Source organism: Mustelus asterias, chromosome 20, assembly GCF_964213995.1.
Source record: "Mustelus asterias chromosome 20, sMusAst1.hap1.1, whole genome shotgun sequence".
Classification (NCBI taxonomy): Eukaryota; Metazoa; Chordata; class Chondrichthyes; order Carcharhiniformes; family Triakidae; genus Mustelus; species Mustelus asterias.
This window is the reverse complement of record NC_135820.1, coordinates 80,121,102-80,148,982: the sequence shown is the minus strand read 5'-3', so window position 1 is coordinate 80,148,982 and position 27,881 is coordinate 80,121,102. Positions and strand designations below refer to the sequence as shown.

Sequence of the window (27,881 nt, the reverse complement as noted above, 5' to 3'; positions counted from 1 at the left end):
GGAATAAAGCAGAAAGGTGGTGTGTTTTAAAATGATAATTTGTCTTGCTGTGTTCTTCAATTAGAATCTCAGATGTGGAGGACACTGTGGATTTACAAATATTCTCAATAATCTCTCCTACTGGCAAAGTAGAACTGATTTTTATTAAGACATTGGCTCTGATTTGTCCATCTTTCCGCTATTCTTCATTCCAGATCCTTCATTGTGGTTTGATACGTCAGAAATGGTCAGTCCGACATTAATGACATTAATGTCTGTCAAATGACTCAGACACACAGTGGCAGCAGCTCTGATCCAATTGTGATTCGGTCACACACTGGATTATGAAGCAAGACCTGGAGAAGCGAAAGCAGCAACAAAAGTCTCAGCGGTTTTCCAGCAGCTCCCTCAGTTGTTTAAACGATGGCCGACTCCAAGGATTCTCCGTCCAGCACATTGACATAACAGCATACAGCTCCTCGGTGCACCCCACCGGGCATTGCATACGAAGCCCATTCTGCAAGAAGTCAAGCGTTTGTGCAAAGTTCAGACCTGAAAAAAAGAAGATATTAAATGCAGGTAGCGGGGGCCACATTGTTAGAGATCCTTTGTTTGTCTTTGAATGGAAACATCCTTCACATGAAAGAGGGAGGTACCAGAGTGTTGTGAATATACCACTGGACTAGTAATCCAGAGAATGGGTTTAAACCCCCACCTGGTTCCCAAGTCAGGGAAGGAAACACACATCCTCTCCTGGTCCAAACTGTCATGTGAACAGGTTCAGATGAAATGCCATTAACCCATTAACACTAACTCTTGTCACAGGCCTACTGATTGTTTGCATTTATATAGCACCTTTAACATAGTAAACCATCCCAAGGAGTGATTAGCAAACTTTTAAGGGCATCTGCACAAATATATGAATAGGATGGGAATAGAGGCATTTGGTCCCTGGAAGGGTAGGGGATTTTAATTCAGTCGGGCAGCATGGTCAGTGCAGGGTTGAAGGGCAGAAGGGCCTGTTCCTGTGCTGTAATTTTCTTTGTTCTTGTTCAAACCAAGTTTGAGGAAGGCAGTTTTGGATATTCAGTTCTCTCTAAAGAAGTTTTAAGTTTTTTTATAAGTTTATTTGTTAGTGTCACAAGTAGGCTTACATTAACACTGCAATGAAGTTACTGTGAAAATCCCCGAGTTGTCACACTTCGGCGTCTGTTCGGGTACACTGAGGGAGAATTTAGCACGGCCAATGCACCTAACCAGCACGTCTTTCGGGCTGTTGGGGGAAACTGGAGCACCCGGAGGAAACCCACACAGACACTGGGAGAACGTGCAGACTCCACACAGACAGTGACCCAAGCCAGGAATCGAACCTGGGTCCCTGGCGCTGTGAGGCAGCAGTGCTAACCATTGCCGTGTCTGTCCATTTCACTAATCGATCTAGACACACTGCAATTTGCTAGTATCCTCCTCACTGTTTATACTGAGTTTTGTCATCTGCAAAATTTATGAAGAAGGTTGGATGTATACTAGCCCAGATCGGTCCCAATGCCTACCTCTAGTCTGAAAACCACTATCTCTACTCCCTGCTCCTTTGACCAAGTTTCTGTGTTGCCACCATCCCTTCAATCCTACAGACTTCAATTTTCAAACCACAGGCAACATATCGACCATGAAATCAGCTGTCACAAACCATCCCAAGTGTTTATTTTATCACGTGTTTGGGAACCGTAATGAACGGGACATTATTTCAACTACAAAACTGCCGTTTGAAAACTGTAATGCATTGGCATTAATGTGCAGCCATCAAGTGGAGATGCTGGCATTGGACTGGGGTGGGCACGGTAAGAAGTCTCACAACACCAGGTTAAAGTCCAACAGGTTTATTTGGTATCATGAGCTTTTGGAGTGCTGCTCCTTCATCAGGTGAGTCCAAATAAGCCTGTTGGACTTTAACCTGGTGTTGTGAGACTTCTCACTGAGCAGTCATCAGCACCAATCGCTAAGAAAGCCATGCTGCTTGAAGATGATGTTAGACACTTGTCGGCCTGTATCTCGGAACGCAGCATCATTCCCATTGTGAATGATTGGCTCCTTGGGATAAAGGTGTCACGTACCTGGGTACGGCGACTGCCCATACGTCACCAGTTCCATCAGGAAAATCCCAAAGGACCAGACATCAGATTTTGCAGTGTGTGATTCTTCTTTGAAGACTTCCGGCGCAGTCCATTTAACTGCAATTTTTTCATCTAGAAGAACAGAAGATTGAAAACAGGTGAGGTTAATTGGATAGTTCTTTCACAGATACAATGGGCCAAATGTTGCAAGATTGTATGATTTTAGAAATGGCCCTCCTGACCGTGTAACTGGTGGATGTGACAGAGACAGATGGATGGGTAAATTCTGAAGCTTCCCACCTGGTGGAAATGGAATGTTGTATCTCTAAAATGGAGGGCAGGACCATCCTTCCCTGGCCTGGCCTACATGTGCCTCCAGATCCATAGCAACGTGGTTGACTCTTAAATGCCCCTTCAAGGGCAATTAGGGATGGGCAATAAATGTTGGCCCAGCCAGCAACTCCCACATCCCATGAGCGAATAATAAAGAAATGGAAGAACGCAAGAAGTCAGAACAGGATTGGGCCTTTGGCCCATTGTTCCTGCTCCATAATTCAACAGGAACATTGCCGAACGACTTTAACTCCACCTTCCCACACTATCCTTATACCTCCTAGAATCTATCCACCTCACTCTTAAGTATACTGAGTATCTTCTGGGGTAGAGAATTCCAAAGATTCACAACTCTCCGAGTGAAGTAATTTCTCCTCATCTCCATGCCCCTGTCTACATCAATGGGGTGAAGTAGAAAGGATCACGAGCTTCAAGTTTTTAGGTGTCCAGATCACCAACAACCTGTCCTGGTCCCCCCATGCTGACACTAGTTAAGAAAGCCCACCAACGCCTCTACTTTCTCAGAAGACTAAGGAAATTTGGCATGTCCGCTACGACGCTCACCAACGTTTACAGATGCACCACAGAAAATATTCTTTCTGGGTGTATCACAGCTTGGTATTGGCTCCTGCTCTGCCTAAGATCGCAAGAAACTACAAAGGACTGTGAACGAAGCCCAGTCCATCACTCAAACCAACCTCCCACCCACCGACTCTGTCTACACTTCCCACTGCCTTGGAAAAGCAGCCAGCATAATCAAGGACCTCAAGCACCCTGGACATTCTCTCTTCCACCTTCTTCCATCGGGAAAAGGATACAAAAGTCTGGGATCACGTACCAACCGACTCAAGAACAGCTTCTTCCCTGCTGCTGTCAGACTTTTGAATGGACTTACCTTGCATTAAGTTGATCTTTCTCTACACCCTAGCTATGACTGTAACACTACATTCTGTACTCTCTCATTTCCTTCTCTATGTACGGTATGCTTTGTATAGTGTGCAAGAAACAATACTTTTTCACTGTTTCCCAATACATGTGACAATAATAAATCAAAAAATCAAATCAAAAGAGTTCTAACTATCCTGTAACTGTGAACTCGTGTTTCAAACATTGTCTCAACATCTAATCCTCAGTTCCACGTACTTTTGAGGAGGATGTATCTGTCATCTTTGAGTTTCTGAGCAAAGCTGAAATCTCCAATCTTGCACTCCAGTGTGTCAGAGAGAAGAATGTTCGCTGATCTCAGATCCCGATGCACATAGCAGTTCTCTTCCATATAAATCATTCCATCCGCAACCTGGGGAAACAGAGGGGGGGGGGGGGTCAGGATTCAATTAGCCACTGCTCCCTCTACACGTTGGCACAATGGTTAGCACTGCTGCCTCACAGCATCAGGGACCCGGGTTCGATTCTTGGCTTGGGTCATTGTCTGTATGGTGTTTGCACATTTTCCCCGTGTCTGCATGGATTTCCTCCGGGTGCTCCGGTCTCCTCCAACAGTCCGAAAGACGTGCTGGTTGGAGTGGATTCGCCATGCTAAATTCTCCCTCAGTGTACCCGAACAGGCGCCGGAGTGTGGCGACTAGGGGATTTTCACAGTAACTGAATTGCAGTGTTAATGTAAGCCTACTTGTGACATTAATAAACTTTTCCACAGTGTCTTATTTCATTGAATCTTACAGTGCTGAAGGAGGCCATTCAGCCCATCGAGCCTGCACCTACCACAATCCCACCCAGGCCCTATCCCCACAACCCCATGCATTTACTCTAGCTAATCCCCCTGACACTAAGAGGCAATTTAGCACAGCCAATCCACCTAACCTGCAATCTTTGGACTGTGGGGGGAAACCGGAGCACCCAGGGGAAACCCACCCAGACATGGGGAGAATGTGCAAACTCCACACAGACAGTGACCCAAGCCAGGAATTGAACCCGGGTCCCTGGCGCTGTGAGGCAGCAGTGCTAATCTGAGTGCCACTGTGCCACAGTGGTTCTCAAAGAGTGGTTCGCAATGGTCCACAAATAGTGACCCATGAGCTAGTCCAAAATGTCACTGACCCGCAACACCACGGCAGAGGCCATAGAGAAACCGGGACGAAAGCTCATCCACACCACTGTGGTAAGGTCACTCTGGCACAGCACACCCCGTCATTAGCATGAGCCACAGCAGTGCCCATTTATGAGGAAAATGTATGTTCCCTTTGATTTGGTCAGATTGATATTGATGTAAGGTAGGTATTATTTTCTGAGAAGATTGTGATCATTTTGTAACGTTTTAGAATGTTTCAAATAAACGGCTTCTATTGTAGTATTAATGCTAATCATATGAAAATATGAAATGAAATGTTAGTTTCCAGCATGAATTAATAATTTATTTCTAGGTCCAGAACTTCCAATCTCCAGTACCTGGGTGGTATTCCAGAAGGTTTGCAGCCTCTCAGCCCCCACCAACCCTCAGTTCTCCCCAGATGTCCGCGGGACCCACCCGGGAAGTTCAAATTTCCAATGGAAAATAAATAAACCTGCACCGTGAACCAATCAATACTTTGATTTAAATCAGAGGCTTTGGATGGTTCTTACAGGAACAGTTACCAAGGAAAAGGGAGAAGAATTAAAACCAGTTCTTACTTCTGGGTAACTGTAGCACTACACCCCCACCCACTCCAACAACCCTCTTAACCCTCCAACTACTCCCAACTCTCTGACTATCCTTTCCACCCCTTGACATTCCCCCACTATCTTCCTGATCCTCCACTATCCCTGACTACCTCCATTCCTCCAATCATCCCCCACCTCCCACTGGCTTACCATGCAAAGCCACGACACATACCACCCCTCTGACTGACCACTCTGCCCCATCCTACCCCCTCCCTGAGCCTGCCCCTTTCCCTCATCCTGCCCCCTTCCCCTCATCCTACCCTTTCCCCTCTCACATCCCACACCCATTCCCCTCCCCCACCCCATCTGACACCTTGACCCTCCATCCAACACCTCTCTCATTCTGCACACTGACCTCCCTGGCTTCTCAAAGTGGTTGTAAACTTACTTGCTTTGTGGCAGTTAGTGCTGTGGAAAAGGGAGCGTGTCCTCACTTCCCCCGGTGCTGCTGTCCTGGACTCAAGGCCTTGGAAACCCGCTTCCCTGAGCTTATCTCACCCAATCCGAGTTGGAAGTTTGGGTGAGGAGGATGCAGCTCTTGAACAGTAAAAGGGAGTGGAGAGACAATCCAACTGTGATTGCCACTCCAGTTCTGGAGTTCAGGCCCAAGATACTTAACTAATATTTATTACATTTATGATTGAAAAAGCAACAAAATATTTATCGTTTCCACAAGTTCCCATTATTCAGAGAAGGTTTTTTGTCAGTGGAAGTGAAAGTGATTGCGTTTAATTCAGTAGGTGGTCCACAGGCTCTTCCGGTCTATCTCAGTAACTTACGGATGAAAATGTTTGAGAACCACTCTTCTATTTAACTGGAACATTACATTACCTCACTTAGGAATAAGGAACACTTACCTGTATTGCAAAGTCAATGAGCAACACTAACTCTAACTGTCTACCAAGGTCGCTCCTTAAGTAGCCATTCAGATTCCCTTCAGTGAAGAAAGAGAGACCAGTTAACTGAAATGTACACATTCTCCTCGTTTAAAGCACTGACTTTAAACACAATAACACTTGGGCCAAATCTCCCAGGCTCCAGCACACGCTAAAATAGAGATTTACATTTTAGTGTCCCTATCTGGTAGGAATGTGTGATTAGAACGTGACAGGTTTACATACTGTGACATTAGTGTACTTTTAAGAAGTGTTTTTTTTAATCATGTACTCTGCAGTCGTAAGCAAACGTTTTCAGTTTGTTTTTCTCAATGTTGCCAAGCTGCCTTTTTATTGCTGTTTAAACGGAGGTTTGTTTATTTATACTGGGGTGTTTCTAACTCTGCATTGTTGGGAGAAAAACTGGTTAGCAGGTCAGGTGATCGGAGATTTTTTTCATTTTTCTGTTTGGCTGGGGTTTGAGTTTTAGTTTTAGAAGGGGCATCAAGCAGAAAATAAGTCTCTCTCTCTCTGGTTTTGGAAATTCTGCTGGTCATCTGAAAGCAAGGTCTTGCCTTTCTAAAGGGGGGAATCTGCTGTTTGTGGCTTGCCTGGAGTCCCTGGAGTTTTGGGAAGCTGTTCTGACTTCAAACTGTTCTGAGTCTCTCCAGAGAACTGCAGACTTCATCCAAAGGACCCAAGTGCAGTATTACGTGAGCATTAGTCTTTACTGTGTTAAACCTGTGAAAAGGGTCTTTTGTCTATGGGATTGGTTTGATTGGAACACATTAATATATTTGTTATGGGTTATATATTCTGTTTCTTGTTTGTAATTGATAAAAGTTCTTGCTAATTTTCTTACTATACATGTTAACGATATAAAAGCTCCCCAGTGGATCATCTGAATCATACCTGAAGTGAAACATATCATGCTTATTCTTGCCAAATACAAGAGGCAACACTAATGATCCAGGTGGGCTCCATAAAACACTGGAGTTTCTGACCTGATCCATAACAATTGGGGACTCTCTCTTGCGGGATTAAAATCTATATTTCTTGATTGATTTGTGATTCATAGAATCGTAGAATCCCTACAGTGCAGAAGGAGGCCATTCAGCCCATCGAGTCTGCACCGAACACGATCCCACTCTGCCCTATCCCCATAACCCCATACATTTACCCTAGCTAGTCCCCCTGACACTAAGGGGCAATTTAGCGTGGCCAATCCACCTAACCTGCACATCTTTGGACTCAAAGACAGTGAGGGGTGAGCACATTGGTGTCTTCTTTCCAGATGTTGTATTCAGGTTTAAACAGGGAGTGCTTTGTGGAATAATGGCTCTTTCAGAGGCTAAGAAGTTCTTGGGGGTGGAGAAAGTTGCGCAAGGTGGTTTACAAAAGGTGACCAAAACAAAGCTATTGGAATTAGCAAAGCCGTTGCAGTTGACATTGCCTGACGCCGTAAGGACAGGGGAGGTAATTGTGGCGATAGCTCAGCATTTAAAATAGCCAGAATCACAGTCAGAATCATTGGAAATGGCTAGAATTCAAAAGGCAAAACTTATGATCCAGGCCGGCTCCATAAAACACTTTGGAGTTTATGACCTGAACCATAACGATGTGCATTTGCCATTCTAAATGCAGACACAGAAAATTATCGTGGAAATTGGAAAATTAAACACAAAATATGTAGGACAGAAGACTGCTCGCTGAGTTCAGATCCCCAGTTGGGACTGAATTACAACCTGGTATTAACCATCACCCTTTGTGGAATTGAGGCCACAGTAAGATCGGCCATGATCTTACTGCACGGCAAAAGAGGTTTAAGGGGCTGAATGGCCTACTCCTGCTTTGTACGTTAATATATAAATCTGGTTCACTTGAAGCCTACACTCAGCATAACTCCCTGTGTATAAACACATGGAGTACGGACTAATAAGAAATTATTTTTGATGTTCTGAGGATTATGAAGAAGATTTTGCATTTTAATTAGTTTTGAATCTGCTGGAAAATTGGGACAGGTTTGTTTAGGTCAAATTATTTTTCTGCTCCGAGAAGCCCCAGTTATCTGGGGAAATGGGGTGGGGGGGGTGGGGGTTGGAGAGGAAGATACTGGGTGAGCACATTATCCTTTCACCCGATCAATTGTTCAAATCCAGCTCTGCCTTTACAATCCCTGTGTCTGCGTGGCTTTCCTCCGGGTGCTCCAGTTTCCTCCCACAGCCCAAAGATGTGCGGGTTAGGTTGATTGGCCATGCTAAATTGCCCCTTAGTATTCCGGGATGTGTAGGTTAGAGGGATTAGCGCGGCAAATATGTGGGATAATGGGGATAGGGCGTGGGTGGAGTTGTTGTTGGTGCAGAGCCGATGGGCCGAATGGCCTCCTGCACTGTAGGGTTTCTATGAAATATAACTCCTTATGGGAGCTACAATCTGCAATTCTGTTAGTTGTGGAAGCAGATCAGGTTATCTTGCTGGATCCTGTTGGGTTCAGTATCTGACGGGCAAATTTATTTCAGACTTGTGTCAGCAGTTTACCTTAATATTTCTGACTCAAAACATTGGCTCTATTCTCTCTCCACAGATGCTGCCGGACCTGCTGAGATTTTCCAGCATTTTCTGTTTTTGTTTCTGATTCCAGCATTCCCAGTATTTTGCTTTTATCTTCAAGCTGGGATCAGTCTTGTCATTAAATACTATCAGAACAACCAGGGAGGAAATGAGGAGAATTCTTTCATGAAGTTTGCTGTTAGAATCAGACAGCATTATCTGAAAGACTGGTGAAATTTCATAGAATTCCTACAGTGCAGAAAGAGGCCATTTGGCCCATCGAGTCAGCACCGACCACAATTCCAACCAGGCCCTATTCCCTTAACCCCCATGCACTTACCCTAGCTAATCCCCCTGACACTAAGGGGCAATTTAGCGTGGCCAATTAACCTGACCACCACATCTTTTGGACTGTGGGAGGAAACCGGAGCACCCGGTGGAAACCCACGCAGACACGGGGAGAACGTGCAGACTCCACACAGGCAAAGACCCAAGCCGGGAATCGAACCCGGGTCTCTGGCGCTGTGAGGCATCCATGCTAACCACTGTGACATCTCTATGGGAGTTTAAACTCCAGCATTTCAAAATGAGAGTCAGCGAATGATGATGAGCAGATCTTTCTTTTACCCAATTTGAGAATATAGAGACTGATTCCTGCTCCCTGGCTCAGACAGTCTGCTTTAGTATCACATCTTGGTACATAGCGTGTATCGTTCATTGCTATTGGAAGCTCCCAGTTACAGCAGAGGCCTTTGGCCATTACCTTGGGTCATGAACTCTGAGATGATGAGCATGGGCTGCGATTGGGTCACCACTCCGAGAAGTTGCACCAGGCGGTCATGCTGAAGAGCCTTGCGAACACTGACCTCCCTGAGGAAGGAGTTGTCTGAGCTCTGACCCACATTCTGTACCTTCACAGACACTCTGACAAAGCTGTCGTTCAACTCTTAAAGAAAACAATAAAGGAGTTATTTAGGCATCTATATGGCATCTTTTACAACCTCAGGAAGTGGGAAAGTACCCTTGTAGCCATACAGGTACTTTCTGAAGTGCAGGCATTGTAGTAATTTAGGCAACCAATCTGTACACAGCAAGATCCCACAACAGTAAAGTGATAATCATTAGTCAATCTGTGTTAGTTATGTTAGTTGAGGGGTAAATTGGCTTGGTTGGTCAGGGGAACTCCCCTGCTTTTCCCCAAAATACTGCCACAAGATGCCTGAGAGGGGAAAAGAGATGTTTTAACATCACATTCAAAAGGCGACGCAGTGCAGCACTCCCTACGTACAACACTGAAGTGTTAAATGATGCACTCAGGTCTGTGGCGTGGAGGTTGAATTCACAATGACACTGAGCTGAGAGAGCTATAGATTGAGCCATGGCTGACAGCAGTCTCAGACATTTAGAACAGGAGCAGGAGAGGCTGTTTCACACACACAACCATCAGAATGTAAGATTCACTTCCAGGTTTACTGGTCGACGTACAAATTATGTCAACATTCAACAACAAAATGGACAGATGGAGCAAGGAGAAGGGGATGATGGAAATTGGGAACTGGACAAGTAAATGTAATTGGAATTATTTGACATGGATTGGTTGCACCGTATGCTTTACTCCATGGTCAAATGTCTCGGAGCAGCAACAACAACTTGCATTTATATAGTGCCTTTAACGTAGCAAAATTTCTATAGGCACTTCATGGTCACGTTAACAAATTCTGACACCCAGCCATTCAAAGAACTGTTGGGACAGACGAAAAGTAGAAATTTTAAGAAATATTTTAAAGTAGGTGAGAGAAGTAGAGAGGGAATCTCAGAGCTTGGGCAGCCATAGGTCTGCCGTGGACACCAATGGTGTGACAATGGGATTCAGGGATGTGTGAGAGGTCAGGATTGGAGTGCAGACATCTCTGAGGGCTGTGGAATTGAAGGAAGCTGAAGATAGAAAGAGATTTAAAAACAAGGATGAGAATTTTAAAGTCAAAGCATTGTTAAACTGAACTTAGGTCAGTGAGAACAGGGGTGACGGATGAATGTGGTGTGGTTTAGGAGACGGGTAGCAGAGTTTCAGATGTAGCTGGAAACTGGGAAATAACGGCACAGAGTTAAATGTAAGATGCTCACACTCTTTACAGAGTGAACAGAGAGAGCTCGGTAATGTAATAGTTACAACACTGGACTAATAATCCAGAGAACATGAGTTCTTTTGGCTAAGAGGAAGCAGCAGATCGAGCCCAAGATGGGGTGCAGTGCCTCACTTGTCAGCTTGGATCTTGTTTGTCTCTCTTGTGGAGGGACCATGAATCGGATTCAATTGGAATTTGCATTTGGTTTTTGAAGCCAGCAAGGATTAGATTTGGGTTTGCCCACTCCACTCTGAGCAACTTTTAAGGATGGAATAAAAAATAAAAATAATAAAATGCGTTCATTTGGATTGAGGTAAAAATATATCTGATTCACTAATATCCATGATGTGGAGATGCCGGCGTTGGACTGGGGTAAGCACAGTAAGAAGTCTCACAACACCAGGTTAAAGTCCAACAGGTTTATTTGGCAGCATTAGCTTTCGGAGTCTCGCTCCTTCTTCAGGTGAGTGAGGAGTTGTGTTCACAAACAGGGCATATACAGACACAAACTCAATTTACAAGATAATGGTTGGAATGCGAATCTTTACAGGTAATCAAGTCTTAAAGGTACAGACAATGTGAGTGGAGAGAGGGTTAAGCACAGGTTAAAGCGGTGTGTGTTGTCTCCAGCCAGGACAGTTAGTGAGATTTTGCAAGACGCCTCACTCGCCTGAAGAAGGAGCGACACTTCAGAAGATTGTGCTACCAAATAAACCTGTTGGACTTTAACCTGGTGTTGTGAGACTTCTTACTCACTAATATCCCTCAGGAAAGGAAATCTGCCGTCTTTACTCGGTCGAGCCTGTATGTGACTCCAGACCCACAACCAACTATCAATTGCCCTCTGAAATGGCCTAGCAAGCCTCTCAGTTATATTAAACCCACAGTGGTTCAAAACGAAGGTCCACTCTCACCTCCACTGGGACAACCAGGGATGATCCTGAAAATCTAAGACAAGACTGATGGTATAAATTTTTACTTACTCATCTTCCCTTCTGCAAGATGTCCGACTTCCAGTTTGCTTTCCAGTGTAATGAACTTCCTCGGAATCTCAAAGCCCTCAGTTTCTGAACTATTTTGAGTCCTTCTGAGTGAGGGGCTTGTCAGTCTTTGGCACAAACCATCTTCATTCTCTAGAAAGGCAGTTTCAGGTCAAGTTAGTTTACTTGATGGTGCAAGGCTGGGACACTCAGTCACCATCTTCAGAGACACAAAGCGCTTCCTCAAAGCATCTCCACAACATGGCCCAGTGACTAACTGCACTCTTGCATCTTGGTTCAGTGAGAACGCTTCACTTGAGTCGGTCGGTCTTGGGTTGAAACTCCAGCCCAGGATTTGAGCAGATGATCCAGGCCGAGATTTCAGTTAGAAACCAGTGAGTGCCACATTGTCAGAGGTGAGATCTTAAAGCAAGGCCCCACCTGTCTGTTTCAAAGGATGGAAGCAATCCCAAGATGCTTTGAAGTGAAACATGCTCTGGTGAGCATTTGTTTTGTTTTACTGAAGGAGGTCATTTGGCCCATTGTGTCCATGCTGGTTCTCTGCTAGAGCAACCCTCCAGTCCCCATAGCCCAGCAAATTGTTTATCTGCAGACAATTATCAGACTCCCTTTTGAAAGTGCTGATTGGAATCTGTCTTCACCACATACTTCAGCATTCTGGCTCCCAACTACTCACTGTAGGTTAGGAATCCTGCAGTGAGTAACTTCTGACTCCCCAAAGCCTATCCACTATCTACAAGGCACAAGTCAGGAGTGTGATGGAATACTCCCCACTTGCCTGGATAGGTGCAGCTCCAACAACACTCAAGAAGCTCAACACCATCCAGGACAAAGCAGCCCCGCTTAATTGGTACCACATCCACAAACATTCACTCCCTCCACCACCGATGAACAGTGGCAGCCACGTGTACCATCTACAAGATGCACTGCAGGAATTCACCAAGGTTCCTTAGATAGCACCTTCCAAAACCCACAACCACTAATATCTAGAGGGACAGGAACAGCAGATACATGGGAAGACCACTACCTGGAAGTTCCTCTCCAAGCCATTCACCATCCTGATTTTTAAATATATTGCCGTTCCTTCACTGCCACTGGGTCAAAATCCTGGAACGCCTTCCCTAACAGCACTGTGGGTGTACCTACACAACATGGGCTGCTGGGGTTCAAGAAATCAATTCACCACCACCTTCTCAAGGGGCAATTAGGGATGGGTAATAAATGTTGGCCCAGCCAGCGACGCCCACATCCTGTGAATGTAATAAAATGTTTTTCACCTCACTTTTGGGTCTTTTGTCGATCACATTGAATCTTTGCGCTCTCGTTCGCAATCCTATTGCCAAGCAAACCGTTTCTCCTCACCCACACTGTGCAGATCCTGTATGCTTTTAGCATTTCCATTGAATCCCCTTTCAATCTTCTCTTCTCGAAATAAAACAAACAGAGTTTCTCAATCTATCCTGACAATGAGGTACCCAGTTCCTGGAACCATTCTCACAAATCTTTTCTGTTTCTTCTCCATTGTCGTGGCGACCTGCCTGATGTGTGGTGACTGGAAACTCAGACTGAAGCCAAAGCAGAGTTTTCTAAAGGTTCATCGTTACAAGTTTGCATTTGTAATCCATGCCTGTTGGACTTTAACCTGCTGTTGTGAGACTTCTTACTGTGTTCACCCCAGTCCAACGCCGGCATCTCCACATCTATTTATAAAGCCCAGAATCCCCTTTAGCTTATGAACAATGTTCTGAACCTGCCTCTGAGCCAGATGCTCTGGGTTAAAGTCCCACTCTGGGACTTGCTGGCTCAGGAAGGTGCGTCCATAACACAGCCAAACAGGCTCAGTGTCGACTTGTAAATGTTTCCAACAGAGTCAATGACGGGCAGTAACAGTGGGAGAGATTTCTGCTCAACCTAATGATGGAAAGTAATTGGAGTTTCCATCGTCACGATTCAGGCTACAACATACATGTAAACACGTCTATTGTCACGGCAACTTTGACTCCTTTGAGGGTCAGTTGGTTCACTTGGCTGGATAGATTGCTGTCAATAGCAAGTGGTTGGATTTCCCCATTTTGGCTTGGGTGGATTTCCTGCCTGCTTGCCCGACCCATGTTGCTGTGGGGCAAACCTGCCTTCAGACAGAGAACTGAAGGCTGCCAATTTTACATAAGATGCTTCATAAGACTATGCACCAAAAGTTTTTCATTGGCTGCTAAGAGCTTGAGAATGTCCTGAGGATGTGAAAGGTGATAGATAAATGCAAGTTCTTTCTTTCTTAAAATTAGCTTTCCCTAAGTTTGGGAGGGAGCAGCTCAGTTTCGCAGACCGGGGTCCCTCTCTGAGCAGCGTAGAGTTAGCTCATCTTCAAGCTAAAGAAGAACTCCAGCATCTCATTGGTGTCCTCAGCACCAATGAGGGAAAAGCTTTCCCTGATCGAAACCCCAATTCTCGTTGTGCACATCACAGGTTGGGGTTTAGCTCACCGTGATTCCTCCGTGTCCAGCCCAAAGTTAGGTCTCTGGACGTGGAAAGACTGACTCTGGGGGGGAGGAGCAAGCGATTGTTTGACTCTCCAATGGGAATCAGGACCGGTGGGTCAGGTGGGAAAGAAACAACATTGATAATGGAGATATTAAAAACGTTTCCAGACCAGAACAATAATAGGATGCACTCATTATTAAACACTGATGGTGTGCTACTGGGCTACTGAGGAAGGACTCAGGCTCATCCTTAGCCTACAATCACACACACCAAAGGCCATGTGGCCCATCGTGTTTGTGCCTGCTGTTTGAAAAAGCTAATCAATTGAGAGAATTTCCTGCATTGACACAGTGCCTTTTTGACCTCAGAACTTCCCACAGCATTTTTTGTGCCAATAAAGAATTTCTGAAGTGTAGTCACTGGTGTGATGTAGAGAAAACAGCAGGCAATTTGTGCACAGCAAGATTCCGTAAACAGCAATGTGCTAATGACTTAGGTCACTTGCCTTGATGAAGTTGATGAAAGGATACAGATTGGGTGGGACTCTACGGGGAACTCCCCTGCTCGTTATTGAAAAATTGCCCTGGGAATGTTTTTCCACGATGTGGAGATGCCGGCGTTGGACTGGGGTAAACACAGTAAGAAGTTTAACAACACCAGGTTAAAGTCCAACAGGTTTATTTGGTAGCAAAAGCCACACAAGCTTTCGAAGCTCTAAGCCCCTTCTTCAGGTGAGTGGGAATTCTGTTCACAAACAGAGCTTATAAAGACACAGACTCAAATTACATGAATAATGGTTGGAATGCGAATACTTACAACTAATCAAGTCTTTAAGAAACGAAACAATGGGAGTGGAGAGAGCATCAAGACAGGCTAAAAAGATGTGTATTGTCTCCAGACAAGCCCTCCGCATACACAGGATCTGCTCGGATGAGGAGGATCGCAACAGACACCTCCAGACGCTGAAAGATGCCCTCATAAGAACAGGATATGGCGCTAGACTCATTGATCAACAGTTCCAACGCGCCACAGCGAAAAACCGCACCGACCTCCTCAGAAGACAAACACGGGACACAGTGGGCAGAGTACCCTTCATCGTCCAGTACTTCCCCAGAGCGGAGAAGCTACGGCATCTCCTCCGGAGCCTTCAACATGTCATTGATGAAGACGAACATCTCGCCAAGGCCAGCCCCACACCCCCACTTCTTGCCTTCAAACAACCGCACAACCTCAAACAGACCATTGTCCGCAGCAAACTACCCAGCCTTCAGGAGAACAGTGACCAAGACACCACACAACTCTGCCACAGCAACCTCTGCAAGACGTGCCGGATCATCGACACAGATGCCATCATCTCACGTGAGAACACCATCCACCAGGTACACGGTACATACTCTTGCAATTCGGCCAACGTTGTCTACCTGATACGCTGCAAGAAAGGATGTCCCGAGGCATGGTACATTGGGGAAACTATGCAGACGCTGCGACAACGGATGAATGAACACCGCTCGACAATCACCAGGCAAGAGTGTTCTCTTCCTGTTGGGGAGCACTTCAGCGGTCACGGGCATTCGGCCTCTGATATTCGGGTAAGCGTTCTCCAAGGCGGCCTTCACGACACACGACAGCGCAGAGTCGCTGAGCAGAAACTGATAGCCAAGTTCCGCACACACGAGGACGGCCTCAACCGGGATATTGGGTTCATGTCACACTATTTGTAACTCCCACAGTTGCGTGGACCTGCAGAGTTTCACTGGCTGTCTTGTCTGGAGACAATACACATCTTTTTAGCCTGTCTTGATGCTCTCTCCACTCACATTGTTTCGTTTCTTAAAGACTTGATTAGTTCTAAGTATTCGCATTCCAACCATTATTCATGTAAATTGAGTCTGTGTCTTTATAAGCTCTGTTTGTGAACAGAATTCCCACTCACCTGAAGAAGGGGCTTAGAGCTTCGAAAGCTTGTGTGGCTTTTGCTACCAAATAAACCTGTTGGACTTTAACCTGGTGTTGTTAAACTTCTTACAATGTTTTTCCATCCACCTTAATCAGCAGATTAACCCTCCTGAATCTGAATAGTGTTTGTAACTTGTCGGGTTGTCAGCTGAGACAAATCATTTTTCTTTACTCAGTTTTATGATATGAGCTGCCCAAACCAATGATTCCTCTACTGAATTCCAGCTCACGGTTACAATGCTTGTACATAAGCAAGATCAAAACTTACCGCAGTAATACTTGACTAACTCTTGCAGGTTGATAAACTTGACTTTTGGATTGATGTAATAGCCACTGGGGCTGCTGGATATTCTGTAATTTATCACTCTGACATCCAGTTTAGGGTCCCAGTGCTTCACCAACAAAGCATAACAACCTAACCCAACACAGAAGAAATGTTTCAGCGGATCAGAGAAACTAAATGTGATTGTAACTTGCGTCAGGTCCTCAGATCCATCTCTCCTACCAGCTTACCTCACCATGTCCACCCACACCCTACTTCTCCCAGGGTTCCTATGGACTGATCAGTCCCCGGCGGTTTTGCGATCATCTCTTTTTGTCTGCTTTCACATCTCTGCACCCTCTGATATCATTGACCATTGGAGGTGAAGGAGATGCCATTTTCTTGAATTCATTGTCAGGATGTGGACATTGCAGGCAAGGCCAGCACTTATTCCTCATCACTAATTGTCCTTGAGAAGGTGGTGGTGAAGATAACTGAGTGGTTTGCTCGTCTCCTTCAGGTAGAGTTAACCACCTTGGTGTGGGGCTGCAGTCCATTTGGTCAGACTGGCTAAGGATGAGGGGAGGTGATGGCCTAGTGGTATTATCACTAGACTATTAATCCAGAAACTCAGCTAATGTTCTGAAGACCCGGGTTTGAATCCCACCAAGACAGATGGTGGAATTTCAATTCAACTAAAGAATATCTCAAATTGAGAATCTACTGATGACCATGAAACTGTTGGAAAGACCCATCTGGTTCACTAATGTCCTTTAGGGAAGGAAATCTGCCGTCCTTATCTGATCTGGCCTATATGTGACTCCAGAGCTGCAGCAATGTGGTTGATTCTCAATTGCCCTCCAGGGGCAACTAGGGATGGGCAATAAATGCTGGCCAGCCAGCGACGCCAATGTCCCACGAATGAATTTTTAAAAAGGTCAGGTTTTGCTATTGGATTTGGCGTGAGTCAGGGCATGGGCAACACAGCTCTGGATGAGCTCAAATTTACGAAGGATGGGAGGAACGTGTGAGTGATCTTCAGAAAGGAGTGCCCCTGCAAATGCACACATCACAGAGGTGATGCCACAACCCCGTGTCCAGGGGGTCCCAGATATACTCTTAGAATAGAATCATAGAATCACTACAGTACGGAAAGAGCCATTCGGCCCATCCAGTCTGCACTGACCACAATCCCACCCAGGCCCTACCCCCATATCCCTACATATTTTACCCACTAATCCCTCCAACCTCCGCATCTCAGGACACTAAGGGGCAATTTTAGCATGGCCAATCAACCTAACCCGCACATCTTTGGACTGTGGGAGGAAACCGGAGCACCCGGAGGAAACCCACGCAGACACGAGGAGAATGTGCAAACTCCACACAGACAGTGACCCAAGCCGGGAATCGAACCCAGGTCCCTGGAGCTGTGAAGCAGCAGTGCTAACCACTGTGCTACCGTGTCGCCTTGCTCTGTCACTGTGAGTATGTGTCACCCACAATTCTCATAGAACAAGGCCACGCAGGGATTTAAACCTACTCCTCTATCTCAAACAGATTCCAGAACAAGTTCCACAGTTGAGATGAAGATTATATACTCCTAGCAACTGGATAAAAATTACCTTTCCTTGATCGACTCTCCCTGATCAGGAAAGATCCCTCTTTATTTTCTGCTTCCAGAATTGCTCTCTCTGCCTCTTTGGCACTCATTCCATTGAAGAACCATCTGAAAGAAGCAATCACAAAGCATGTTCTCAGTGTTGATTGGTCAATAGTAAATCAGAAATGCTATGTTTAAGAGATCACATTTGTCCAGTTCCTTTCATAGCCTGAGGACATTACAACCAGATAATTCTGCTGGAAGTGTAGTCACTGTTGTAAAGTGAGTAAATATGACAACCAATTGTGCATAGTAAGATCCCACAAACAGAATGATCAATTAACCCATTCTAGTGATGTTTGTTGAAGAATGGATATTTTTTGAAGCAATGCAATAGGGGAGGTAGTGGCGTGGTGGGATTATCATTGAACTAGTAATCCACAGACCCAGGGTAATGTTACATAGAATCCGACAGTGCAGAAAGAGGCCATTCGGCCCATCGAGTCTGCACCAACCACAATCCCACCCAGCCCTATCCACATATCCCTACATATTTACCCACTAACCCCTCTAACCTATGCATCCCGGGACACTAAGGGCAATTTAGAATGGCCAATCAACCTAACCCGCACATCTATGGACTGTGGGAGGAAACCGGAGCACCCGGAGGAAACCCACGCAGACACAGGGAGAATGTGCAGACTCCACACAGACAGCGACCCAAGCTGGGATTCGAACCCAGGTCCCTGGAGCTGTGAAGCAGCAGTGCTGACCACTGTGCTACCGTGCCGCCCATGTTCTGGGGACCCGGGTTCGAATCCCACCATTGGCAGATGGTGAAATTTGAATTGAATAAAAATCTAGAATCAAAATGAAGACCATGAAACATGATTGTCGTAAAAACCCATCTGGGTCACTAATGTCCTTTAGGGAAGGACATCTGGCGTACTTACCTGGTCTGGCCTACATGTGACTCCAGATCCACAGCAATGTGGTTGTCATAAGTTGCCTCTGAAATGGCTGAGCAAGCCATAGAGTCATAGAGGTTTACAGCATGGAAACAGGCCCTTCGGCCCAACCCGTCCATGCCGCCCTTTTTTTTAAACCCCTAAACTAATCCCAATTGCCTGCATTTGGCCCATATCCCTCTTTTCCCATCTTACCCATGTAACTATCTAAATGCTTTAAAAACATGACTCCAGCCTGACTTTAATTATTCATAGAATCATAGAATACACCTTGCCAAAATCTGCCTGCATATCTGTTCTTCTATCTCCCATTCAGTTCAAGGCAATTAGGGATGAGCAATAAATGCTGGCCCAGCCAGTGACGCCCACATGATGCGTATTTTAAAAGGGGGTTGGGTTTTCCGTGACACAAATCCCATAATGGCCGCTAACTCTCGTGAGAGGACAAGTTGGGATTGGCGCCGGTGAGATTTTAGATTGCGATCTTCCCAGCCCCCTCTGATGATGCGATCAGGTTCATAATTTGCATATATTTGCATACATTATCATCTACTTATCGGGCTTAACGCCGCTTCTTCCACCCTCATCGAATCTTCCTACCCACCAGACGTGACCAGCACGAATCACTACTGCCCTTTAAAGACAGGAACCAGGCACCCTGCCCTCCGAGAGGGAGCAAGGAGGTCAGCAGGAGAACAAAATCACTCTTCTTTCAGCAATGCTCAGGAAATTTCTCCTGAATATCAGTCCTAAATGATCAACCCTTATCCTGAGGCTGTGCCCCCGAGATCCAAGCTTTAACCGGAGGAACATTCTCTCAATGTCAAAACCCTTGTGTTAGACTCTGAGTAAGAAATATCTGGGAGTGAGCCACAGGCTGGGATACCATTTTCATTCTAAGTGCTGGATGGACTTGAATCTGGGAGTGTTTCAGATCCAACTTTTAGAGCCGTTCTCAGACGCCCCCATACGCACTCAGCCTGAAAATATATCAGCGATTCCGAATCGCGCTGCAGAAGGCTGTGGGCGGGGCTTATCGTGCCCGAAACGCTGCAGCTCCGATCGGAACCTCCAGCTGCGCATGCGCAGTAAAAAAGCAATAGAAAAATGCTCCCCTGCCACATCGCTCCCAGACCGGATAATGCCTCCCCCTGGCTCCCACAAACACTGCCCTACCCCCACAACATAACTGTCCCACTTATCCCCCCACCCCCCAACTACCCAGACCAATCGCGGCCCCCTGTCCCCCTTCCCCCCAACCGATTGCACGCAGAGTGGCAGCGGGCCCCCCTTTCCCACCACCGATCGCACGCAGAGTGGCAGCGGAACCCCCTGTCCCCCCCCACCAGAAAGCCATCTGACCCGCCTCCCCCCCACCACCACCGATCTGAGTCAGGGAGCCGCTGGAAGCTCTGAACTTACCTCCTCAGAAACTGGAGTGCCTGAATTGGACCTTTGCGGACCATGTCTGTTTTGCACCGAATTTGGACGGGCAAACACGGTGGTAAAGGGGGAAATGCCGGTTAGTTGGGTGTGCAGCCCATTAAGTCAATTTAAATGCATGCAAATGCATTTAAATTGACATCGTGCCCGTTTTGGTGCTGTGCTGATTGCGGCCATTTTTGGGCCTTGGTAAAAGGGGAACAGGCATGGAGGTGGGTGTGGATCACGCTACTCACATCATGCCTGACTTTACCAAGTTTTTGTGCCCGAAAACAGGTGCAACATGATGGTAAAATTGGGCCCACAGCGTTTGGCTGGTTGGTATAGAAGAGCAGATACCTCAAACTCAGGCTGGTAGCTGATAGAATTTGCCGCTGCCTCGGCAAAGCAGCCGGCATAATCAAGGACCCCACGCACCCCGGACATTCTCTCTTCCACCTTCTTCCTTCAGGAAAAAGATACAAAAGTTTGAGGTCACGTACCAACCGACTCAAGAACAGCTTCTTCCCTGCTGCTGTCAGACTTTTGAATGCATCTACCTTGCATTAAGTTGATCTTTCTCTACACCCTAGCTATGACTCTAACACTACATTCTGCACTCTCTCGTTTCCTTCTCTGTGAACGGTATGCATTGTCTGTATAGCGCGCAAGAAACAATACTTTTCACTGTATAGTAATACATGTGACAATAATAAATCAAATCAAATCAAAATCAAAGAATATGACAGCACAGTTGGAGGTCATTAGCCCACCGTGTCTGTTCTGGCTCATTGAGAAAGCTATCCAATTATTTCCACTCTCTTTGCTCTTCCCCCATAGCTGTGTAAGTGTTTCTTTTCAAGTATTCACACAGTTTCCTTTTGAAAGTTACTGTTGAAGCTGCACCCACTGCCCTCCCAGGCAGCACCTTCCAGGTCACAACTCAATCTCCTCATCTCTCCTCTAACCTTTTTTTTTACCAATAATGTTCAACTGTGTCTTTAAAAAAAATAAATCTCAGGATATGGGCATCTCTAATAAGACTGGCGTTTATTGCCCATCCCTAATTGCCCTTGAGAAGGTGGTGGTGAGCTGCCGTCTTGAACCGCTGCAGTCCTTGAGGTGTAGGTACACCCACAGTGCTGTTAGAGAGGGAGTTCCAGGTCTTTGACCCAGCGACAGTGAAGGAATGGCCGATATATTTCCAAGTCAGGATGGTGTGTGTTTCGGAGGGGAATTTGGGCAAAGGGCCTCTTCCTGTGTTGTAAAACTATGACTCTATAATAAATATAATGTAAAATAAAGTTTAAAGTTTATTTATTAGTGTCACAAGTAGGCTTACATTAACACAGCAATGAAGCTACTTTTTAGTCTTTTAACTAATTTTTAAAATTCAGTTTATGCTATTGGTAGAAACGCTTCAATATTAAATTTCACCAGGCCATGTGTCTTTTTTTATTCATTAGTGTCACAAGTAAGGCTGATATTAACACTGCAATGAAGTTACTGTGAAAATCCCCAAGTCGCCACACTCCCACGCCTGTTAGGGTACACCAAGGGAGAATTTAGCATGGCCAATGCACCCTAACCAACATGTCTTTCAGACTGTGGGAGGAAACTGGAGCACCCGGAGGAAATCCACACAGACACGGGGAGAACGTGCAGACTCCACACAGTGACCCAAGCCTGGAATTGAACCTGGATCCCTGGCGCTGTGAGGTGGCTGTGCTAACGGCAGAGGTATGGAAAACCTTCTTTCACACAGAGGATGGTGGGGTTGTGGAGTGAGTGAGTTAGCTATAAATCATATTGACATTTATGGAATGACAATTTGGGAGATTGGAGGAAAGAGGAATGGGGGATATTGGAACAGCGCAGGCAGACGGGGTTAGATATTGCTCCAGGAGAGAATAAACACCATATGGATTGGGCTGAATGGCCCCAATGTGTTGTAATCCTGCATAATTCTGTCTGATCCACTCAGTTCATGTTTATAAACCATGTTGCACATTGCACTGGTGTGCATGGGCGTGGACTACCCTGACTTTCCGACCTTCCCAATCCCAAACGATGCCTTGCTCCCTCTGCTGTTTAAATGGAACTTCAAATTGCTCCAACACAACCTCCCTGATCGTTACTCAAGCATTTCCTGGGTTCAGATAGATTCAGCAACAGCCAGACACCTACCTTTCCTCCTCCAGTGGACGGATTTGTGAATTTGGGTCACTCATCATCTCCTCGCTGGCCTCAGGCTTTGTGAGGTAAACATTTTCTGATCTGAGACGTGGAAATAAAAATGATCAACACGAGATGGGATTTGCAGTACAGAACGAGGCCATTCAGGCTTCAGCCAGACTAGTCCGCGCCAATATCTATGCTGCACAAGGGCCTTCTGCCATCCATCTTCAGTCATCCCATCAACCTATCCTCCGATTGCATTCTCCCTCCTCAAGCTTCTCCTTAAATGTATCTGTATGACTCACCTCAACTGCTTGGGCGGAATAGATTCCAGGAATGTGTTGGAGGCTGAATTTCCACCTGCTTCCCTGTCCCCTGTCCCTGTGTAACCCGTTTGGCTTCTTATTACCCAAGTGAATGGGAAACACGAACATGGAGTCTAATTGGCTGTGTCCATTGTCCTGCTTCCTAACATGCTGTGAGCCCCATCGACATTTCCCTCCTCCTTACAACCTCAGTGTGTCACCGTTAAAGCTCATTGCAGCTGGCTTCTCAAATTCACCCTTAACCAGGACCTCAGGAATGGGAGATTCCTCAATCCACAAATTTCTATAACCCACAACTCATGACCCAGCTTCTGACTTACTCTCCAACCCAACCCTTCTCCATGATCGCTGAGCTTAACATCCTGGATCCCAGTGAATCAGTTCAGAAAGCACAAGTACCCACCTCTCCTTCTCCTCCTCTGTGCCATCCATCCTCTTCACTTCCTGTTCCTCGCACTCTTTCTCACGTAATTGCTTGTTACAAAATTTTCCACTCCCACTTAACACAGCGCTTTCATAACCGATCAACTAATCTGAAATGAAGAAAGCTCACACTGTATCTCAAAATATATATCAAACTGTGTGAGTGCATGGGTGTGTGTAATTGTGTGTGGGTGAGTGAGTGTGTGATAGTGTAAGAATGTGTGAATGTGCGCATATGTATAAGTGTGGGTGTGTGAGTGCTGGAGGAAGTGTGTGTGAATGAGTAAATGTGTGCGGCTGAGTGTGAGTGTAAGTGTTCAATGAATATTTTAAGTTATTTCCTATTAGATCTGACTAGGTAGACATTGATCTTAACCCAGCTATGATTGCGTTCTGGTTAATTAATCAATAATAATTAGCATTGATAGGTTTTCCCAAACTTTGCCCAAAACATTCCAACTGTTCCTGCCATTGGGATCTTCCTGTGCCGCTGACATTAACCCCGTGTTGCGGGTTACCCAGCAGTGGAGGGTGTGGACAATGTGAAACCCCGTTGACAGTGTCAGAACTGGAGACTGGATGATCCCATCGCAGACAATGGCAGGCGGCTTCCGTCACCCTGAAACACCCCACAGGAGGCAAGGACGAAAATCCCACCCCAGGACTGGAGAATCCCAGCCGCGGGTGAGGTTGGAGAATCCCAGCCTGGGGGGAAGGTCGGAGAATCCCAGCCACAGGCTAGGTCGGAGAATCCCAGCCATGGGCGAGGTCGGAGAATCCCAGCCCCGGGCTAGGTCGGAGAATCCCAGCCATGGGCGAGGTTGGAGAATCCCAGCCTCGCGCAAGGTCGGAGAATCCCAGCCCCGGGGGAGGTCGGAGAATCCCAGCCGCAGGCTAGGTCGGAGAATCCCAGCCCCGGGTGAGGTTGGAGAATCCCAGCCTGGGGGGAAGGTCGGAGAATCCCAGCCCCGGGGGAGGTTGGAGAATCCCAGCCGGGGTAAAGTCGGAGAATCCCAGCTGCGGGCGAGGTCGGAGAATCCCAGCCCAGGAGAGATTGGAGAATCCCAGCCCGAGGCGAGGTCGGAGAATCCCAGCCCTGGGGAGGTCGGAGAATTCCAGCCCCGGGGAGGTCGGAGAATTCCAGCCCCGGGCGAGGTCGGAGAATCCCAGCCAGGAGCAAGGTCGGAGAATCCCAGCCAGGAGCAAGGTCGGAGAATCCCAGCCAGGGGGTGGTCAGAGGATCCCAGCCCCGGGGGACGGAGAATCCCAGCCCCGGGCCGAGGTCGGAGAATTCCAGCCCGGAGCAAGGTCGGAGAATCCCAGACGCGGGCAAGGTCGGAGAATCCCAGCCCCGGGTAAGGTCGGAGAATCCCAGCCCAGGGGAGGTCGGAGAATCCCAGCCCCGGGGGAGGTCGGAGAATCCCAGCCCCGGGGGAGGTCGGAGAATCCCAGCCCCGGGGGAGGTCGGAGAATCCCAGCCCCGGGGGAGGTCGGAGAATCCCAGCCCAGGGGAGGTCGGAGAATCCCAGCCCCGGGGGAGGTCGGATATTCCCAGCCCCGGGGGAGGTCGGATATTCCCAGCCCCGGGTAAGGTTGGAGAATTCCAGCCACACATCTTTGTTTTCCATTTTACAAGCTGGAACACTAAAATAAATTGTTTCTGTTTATCAGAGGTGCTTTTTCTTACTGCTTTCAGTGACCCTCAGACTAGAGGTCAGGACGATAAGTAACCTTATTTGGGGTGGTAACTATGGAGTTTGACTGACAGACATTCCACTTGATAGACAGCAGATTTTTTGATTTGATTTCATTTATTATTGTCATGTATTAACATACAGTGAAAAGTATTGTTTCTTGCGCACTATACAGACAGAGCATACTGTTCATAGAGAAGGAAATGAGAGAGTGCAGAACGTAGTGTTACAGTCATAGCTAGGGTGTAGAGAAAGATCAACTTAATGTGAGGTAGGTCCATTCAAAAGTCTGACAGCAGCAGGGAAGAAGCTGTTCTTGAGTCGGTTGGTACGTGACCTCAGATTTTTGTATCTTTTTCCCGACGGAAGAAGGTGGAAGAGAGAATGTCTGGGGTGCGTGGGGTCCTTAATTATGCTGGCTGCTTTGCCGAGGCAGTGGGAAGTGTAGACAGAGTCAATGGATGGGAGGCTGGTTTGCGTGATGGATTGGGCTACATTCATGAACTTTTGTTGTTCCTTGCGGTCTTGGGCGGAGCAGGAGCCATACCAAGCTGTGATACAACCAGAAAGAATGTTTTCTATGGTGCATCTGTAAAAGTTGGTGAGAGTCGTAGCTGACATGCCAAATTTCCTTAGTCTTTTGAGAAAGTAGAGGTGTTGGTGGGCTTTCTTAACTATAAAGTCTGCATGGGAGACCAGGACAGATTGTTGGTGATCCGGACATGTAAAAACCTGAAGCTCTCGACCCTTTCTACTTCGTCCCCGTTGATGTAGACAGGGACATGTTCTCATTTACGCTTCCTGAAGTCAATGACAATCTCCTTCGTTTTGTTGACATTGAGGGAGAGATTATTGTTGCTGCACCAGTTCACCAGATTCTCTATCTCATTCCTGTACTCTGTCTCATCACTGTTTGAGATCCAACCCACTATGGTGGTGTCGTCAGCAAACCTGAAAATCGAATTGTAGGGGAATTTGGCCACACAGTCATAGGTGTATAAGGAGTATAATAGGGGGCTGAGAACACAGCCTTGTGGGGCACCGGTGTTGAGGATGATCGTGGAGGAAGTATTGTTGCCTATCCTTACTGTGGTCTGTGAGTTAGGAAGTTCAGGATCCAGTCGCAGAGGGAGGTGCCGAGGCCCAGGCCACGGAATTTGGAGATGAGTTTTGTGGGAATAATAGTGTTGAAGGCTGAGCTGTAGTCAATAAATAGAAGTCTGACATAGGTGCCCTTGTTATCTAGGTGTTCCAGGGTTGAGTGCAGGGCCAGGAAAATGGCGTCTACTGTGGACCTGTTGCGGTGGTAGGCAAACTGTAGTGAATCCAGGTAGTCCGGGAGGCTGGAACTGATTCGTGCCATGACTAACCTTTCAAAGCACTTCATAATGATAAGAAAACGCCATCTAGAACTGTGTAAACAATTTGGATATTGTGGAGTCTGCATGACCCTTCAGTGCCTGTGAGGAGATTTGATAAGGAATAACTTGTTTTGGGAAAGGACTATGTCGGAGCTCCGAAGGCTGGAAAGGAGCCAGGAATCTGAGTTAAAGAGACATTGCTTTGAGTACTCGGTTCTGCGGCCATAGTGGAATAGTCAGCATTGGGAGGAAGGTCTGGGAGTGGAGTGACTGACCACCATCAGGTTACACCGTGACATGGTAACGTACGTCCCAAAGGGACGGTAATGTGTGTTCCAACACAAGGTGCTGTCGTGGAACAGAGCAAGTCTTCTGGAATACAGGAACATGCTTTCTCCTTTCAATAAAGTTATCTTTCTTTATTTTACTTATTTTTCTCTTTTTTATAAAATCGATTATAATTGTCATTTTTTATTATTGTTATAATTATTATTCAATAAGCAATTAAATTTGGAAAGAGAGAGAAGCCGCAGGCATGAGAGTGAACACACACCACAAAGAAAGTTCCATCACAGTGTCATCTCTCCAAATACACAACCCAATCAGATCAATTAATACAAAACCCAATGTCTTCCAAGAGGGAGAGTGAGGAGGGAGAGGGAGGAGGGGAGGGAGGAGGGAGAGGGAGGAGGGAGAGGGAGAGTGAGGAGTGAGAGGGAGGAGGGAGAGTGAGGAGGACGGGGAGGAGGGCAGCAAGAGTGGGCATGGGGGGGAAGGAGATAGGAAAGAGTGTCAGGGAAGGAGGGTGAGGCCTGCAGGATGGCTTGGAGCCAATATCAGTGGGTCCCATTGCTGTGGGAAGTGTCTGGAGGGAGTGAGTACGGGCTGAGTGGGAACACAGTGAGTGTTGGGCAGGGAAATACTCTCAATCAGAACGACTGGATCTTTGAAAACATCGCAGTCCTCAGCTTCACTCTCTCTCCTCCTTTCAGTAACTTCCTTTGCAAAAGCTGCTTGTTTGAAGGTTGTGTTTTATTTGAATATTCCTGCAGTCCCGAGAAAATGTTATCTACAGTGAAGATTCTTTATAATTGCAAGCTGAACAGCTGCAGTATTTACACAAGTTTGTTACATCTTTCTGGCAGCAGATTTCACTTTGATATTCTGTGTGAATGTCAAAATGATTTATTGTTTAGCAGCTGAGCTGATTAAACAAGACAAGGGATTGTAATAATATTTGGAATAAATCATGTTAACCAGTTAATATCAGCTCCCAGGACAGTAATGCAGAACTCTCCTATTTTTAGATGTTTCTTTTACCTGAGTGAGCAGTCGGTTCTGTGATTCTAGATCAGATCCAACCTCCACTGAACATTCTCGGTCACTGTATCAAACCGAACAGAATTTAAAGCACAGGATATCACTCAGACTCACTGTTACCTTGCTCCTGAAGTGGGATCTTGCACAGTGCCCGATATTCCTGTGGATAAGTGGCAGAAACAGCCCAGCTCCTGGCATTGCAACAGCTCACGCACTCACATTCAGCTCATGGCCAGAGCGAGACCTCTCTTATC

The 27,881-nt window shown here is 46.4% G+C and overlaps 1 protein-coding gene across 4 annotated transcripts; it reads right to left on the bottom strand.

Moving 5' to 3' along the window:
- Window positions 1–119: 119 nt before the first annotated feature.
- LOC144508682 (tyrosine-protein kinase HCK-like) lies at window positions 120–27,881 on the bottom strand. 4 transcript variants are annotated; one of them, XM_078236945.1, is made up of 11 exons: window positions 27,748–27,881; window positions 23,233–23,362; window positions 22,513–22,602; window positions 17,958–18,061; window positions 16,342–16,488; window positions 11,619–11,768; window positions 9,273–9,455; window positions 5,942–6,018; window positions 3,570–3,723; window positions 2,094–2,225; window positions 120–531 (listed from the first exon to the last, which is right to left on the bottom strand). In XM_078236945.1, exons 2-11 carry the CDS (start codon window positions 23,259–23,261, stop codon window positions 365–367), a joined length of 1,233 nt encoding a protein of 410 aa, XP_078093071.1. In that variant the 5' UTR covers window positions 23,262–23,362; window positions 27,748–27,881; the 3' UTR covers window positions 120–364. The 4 variants fall into 4 exon arrangements, with proteins under 4 accessions (XP_078093071.1, XP_078093075.1, XP_078093073.1 ...); XM_078236949.1 differs by lacking the exon at window positions 11,619–11,768 and having other exon boundaries at window positions 27,748–27,870; XM_078236947.1 differs by lacking the exon at window positions 16,342–16,488 and having other exon boundaries at window positions 27,748–27,870.

Bases quoted from the DNA above. Each gene is read 5' to 3' on its own strand.
- LOC144508682 (XM_078236945.1), bottom strand. From the start codon at position 23,261: ATGGATGGCACAGAGGAGGAGAAGGAGAG. The intron at 18,062-22,512 runs GTAGGTGTCTGG...TGCTTCTTTCAG, and splicing joins CGTCCACTGGAGGAGGAAAG to ATGGTTCTTCAATGGAATGA. The intron at 16,489-17,957 runs GTAATTTTTATC...GTGTTGGGTTAG, and splicing joins GGAGAGTCGATCAAGGAAAG to GTTGTTATGCTTTGTTGGTG.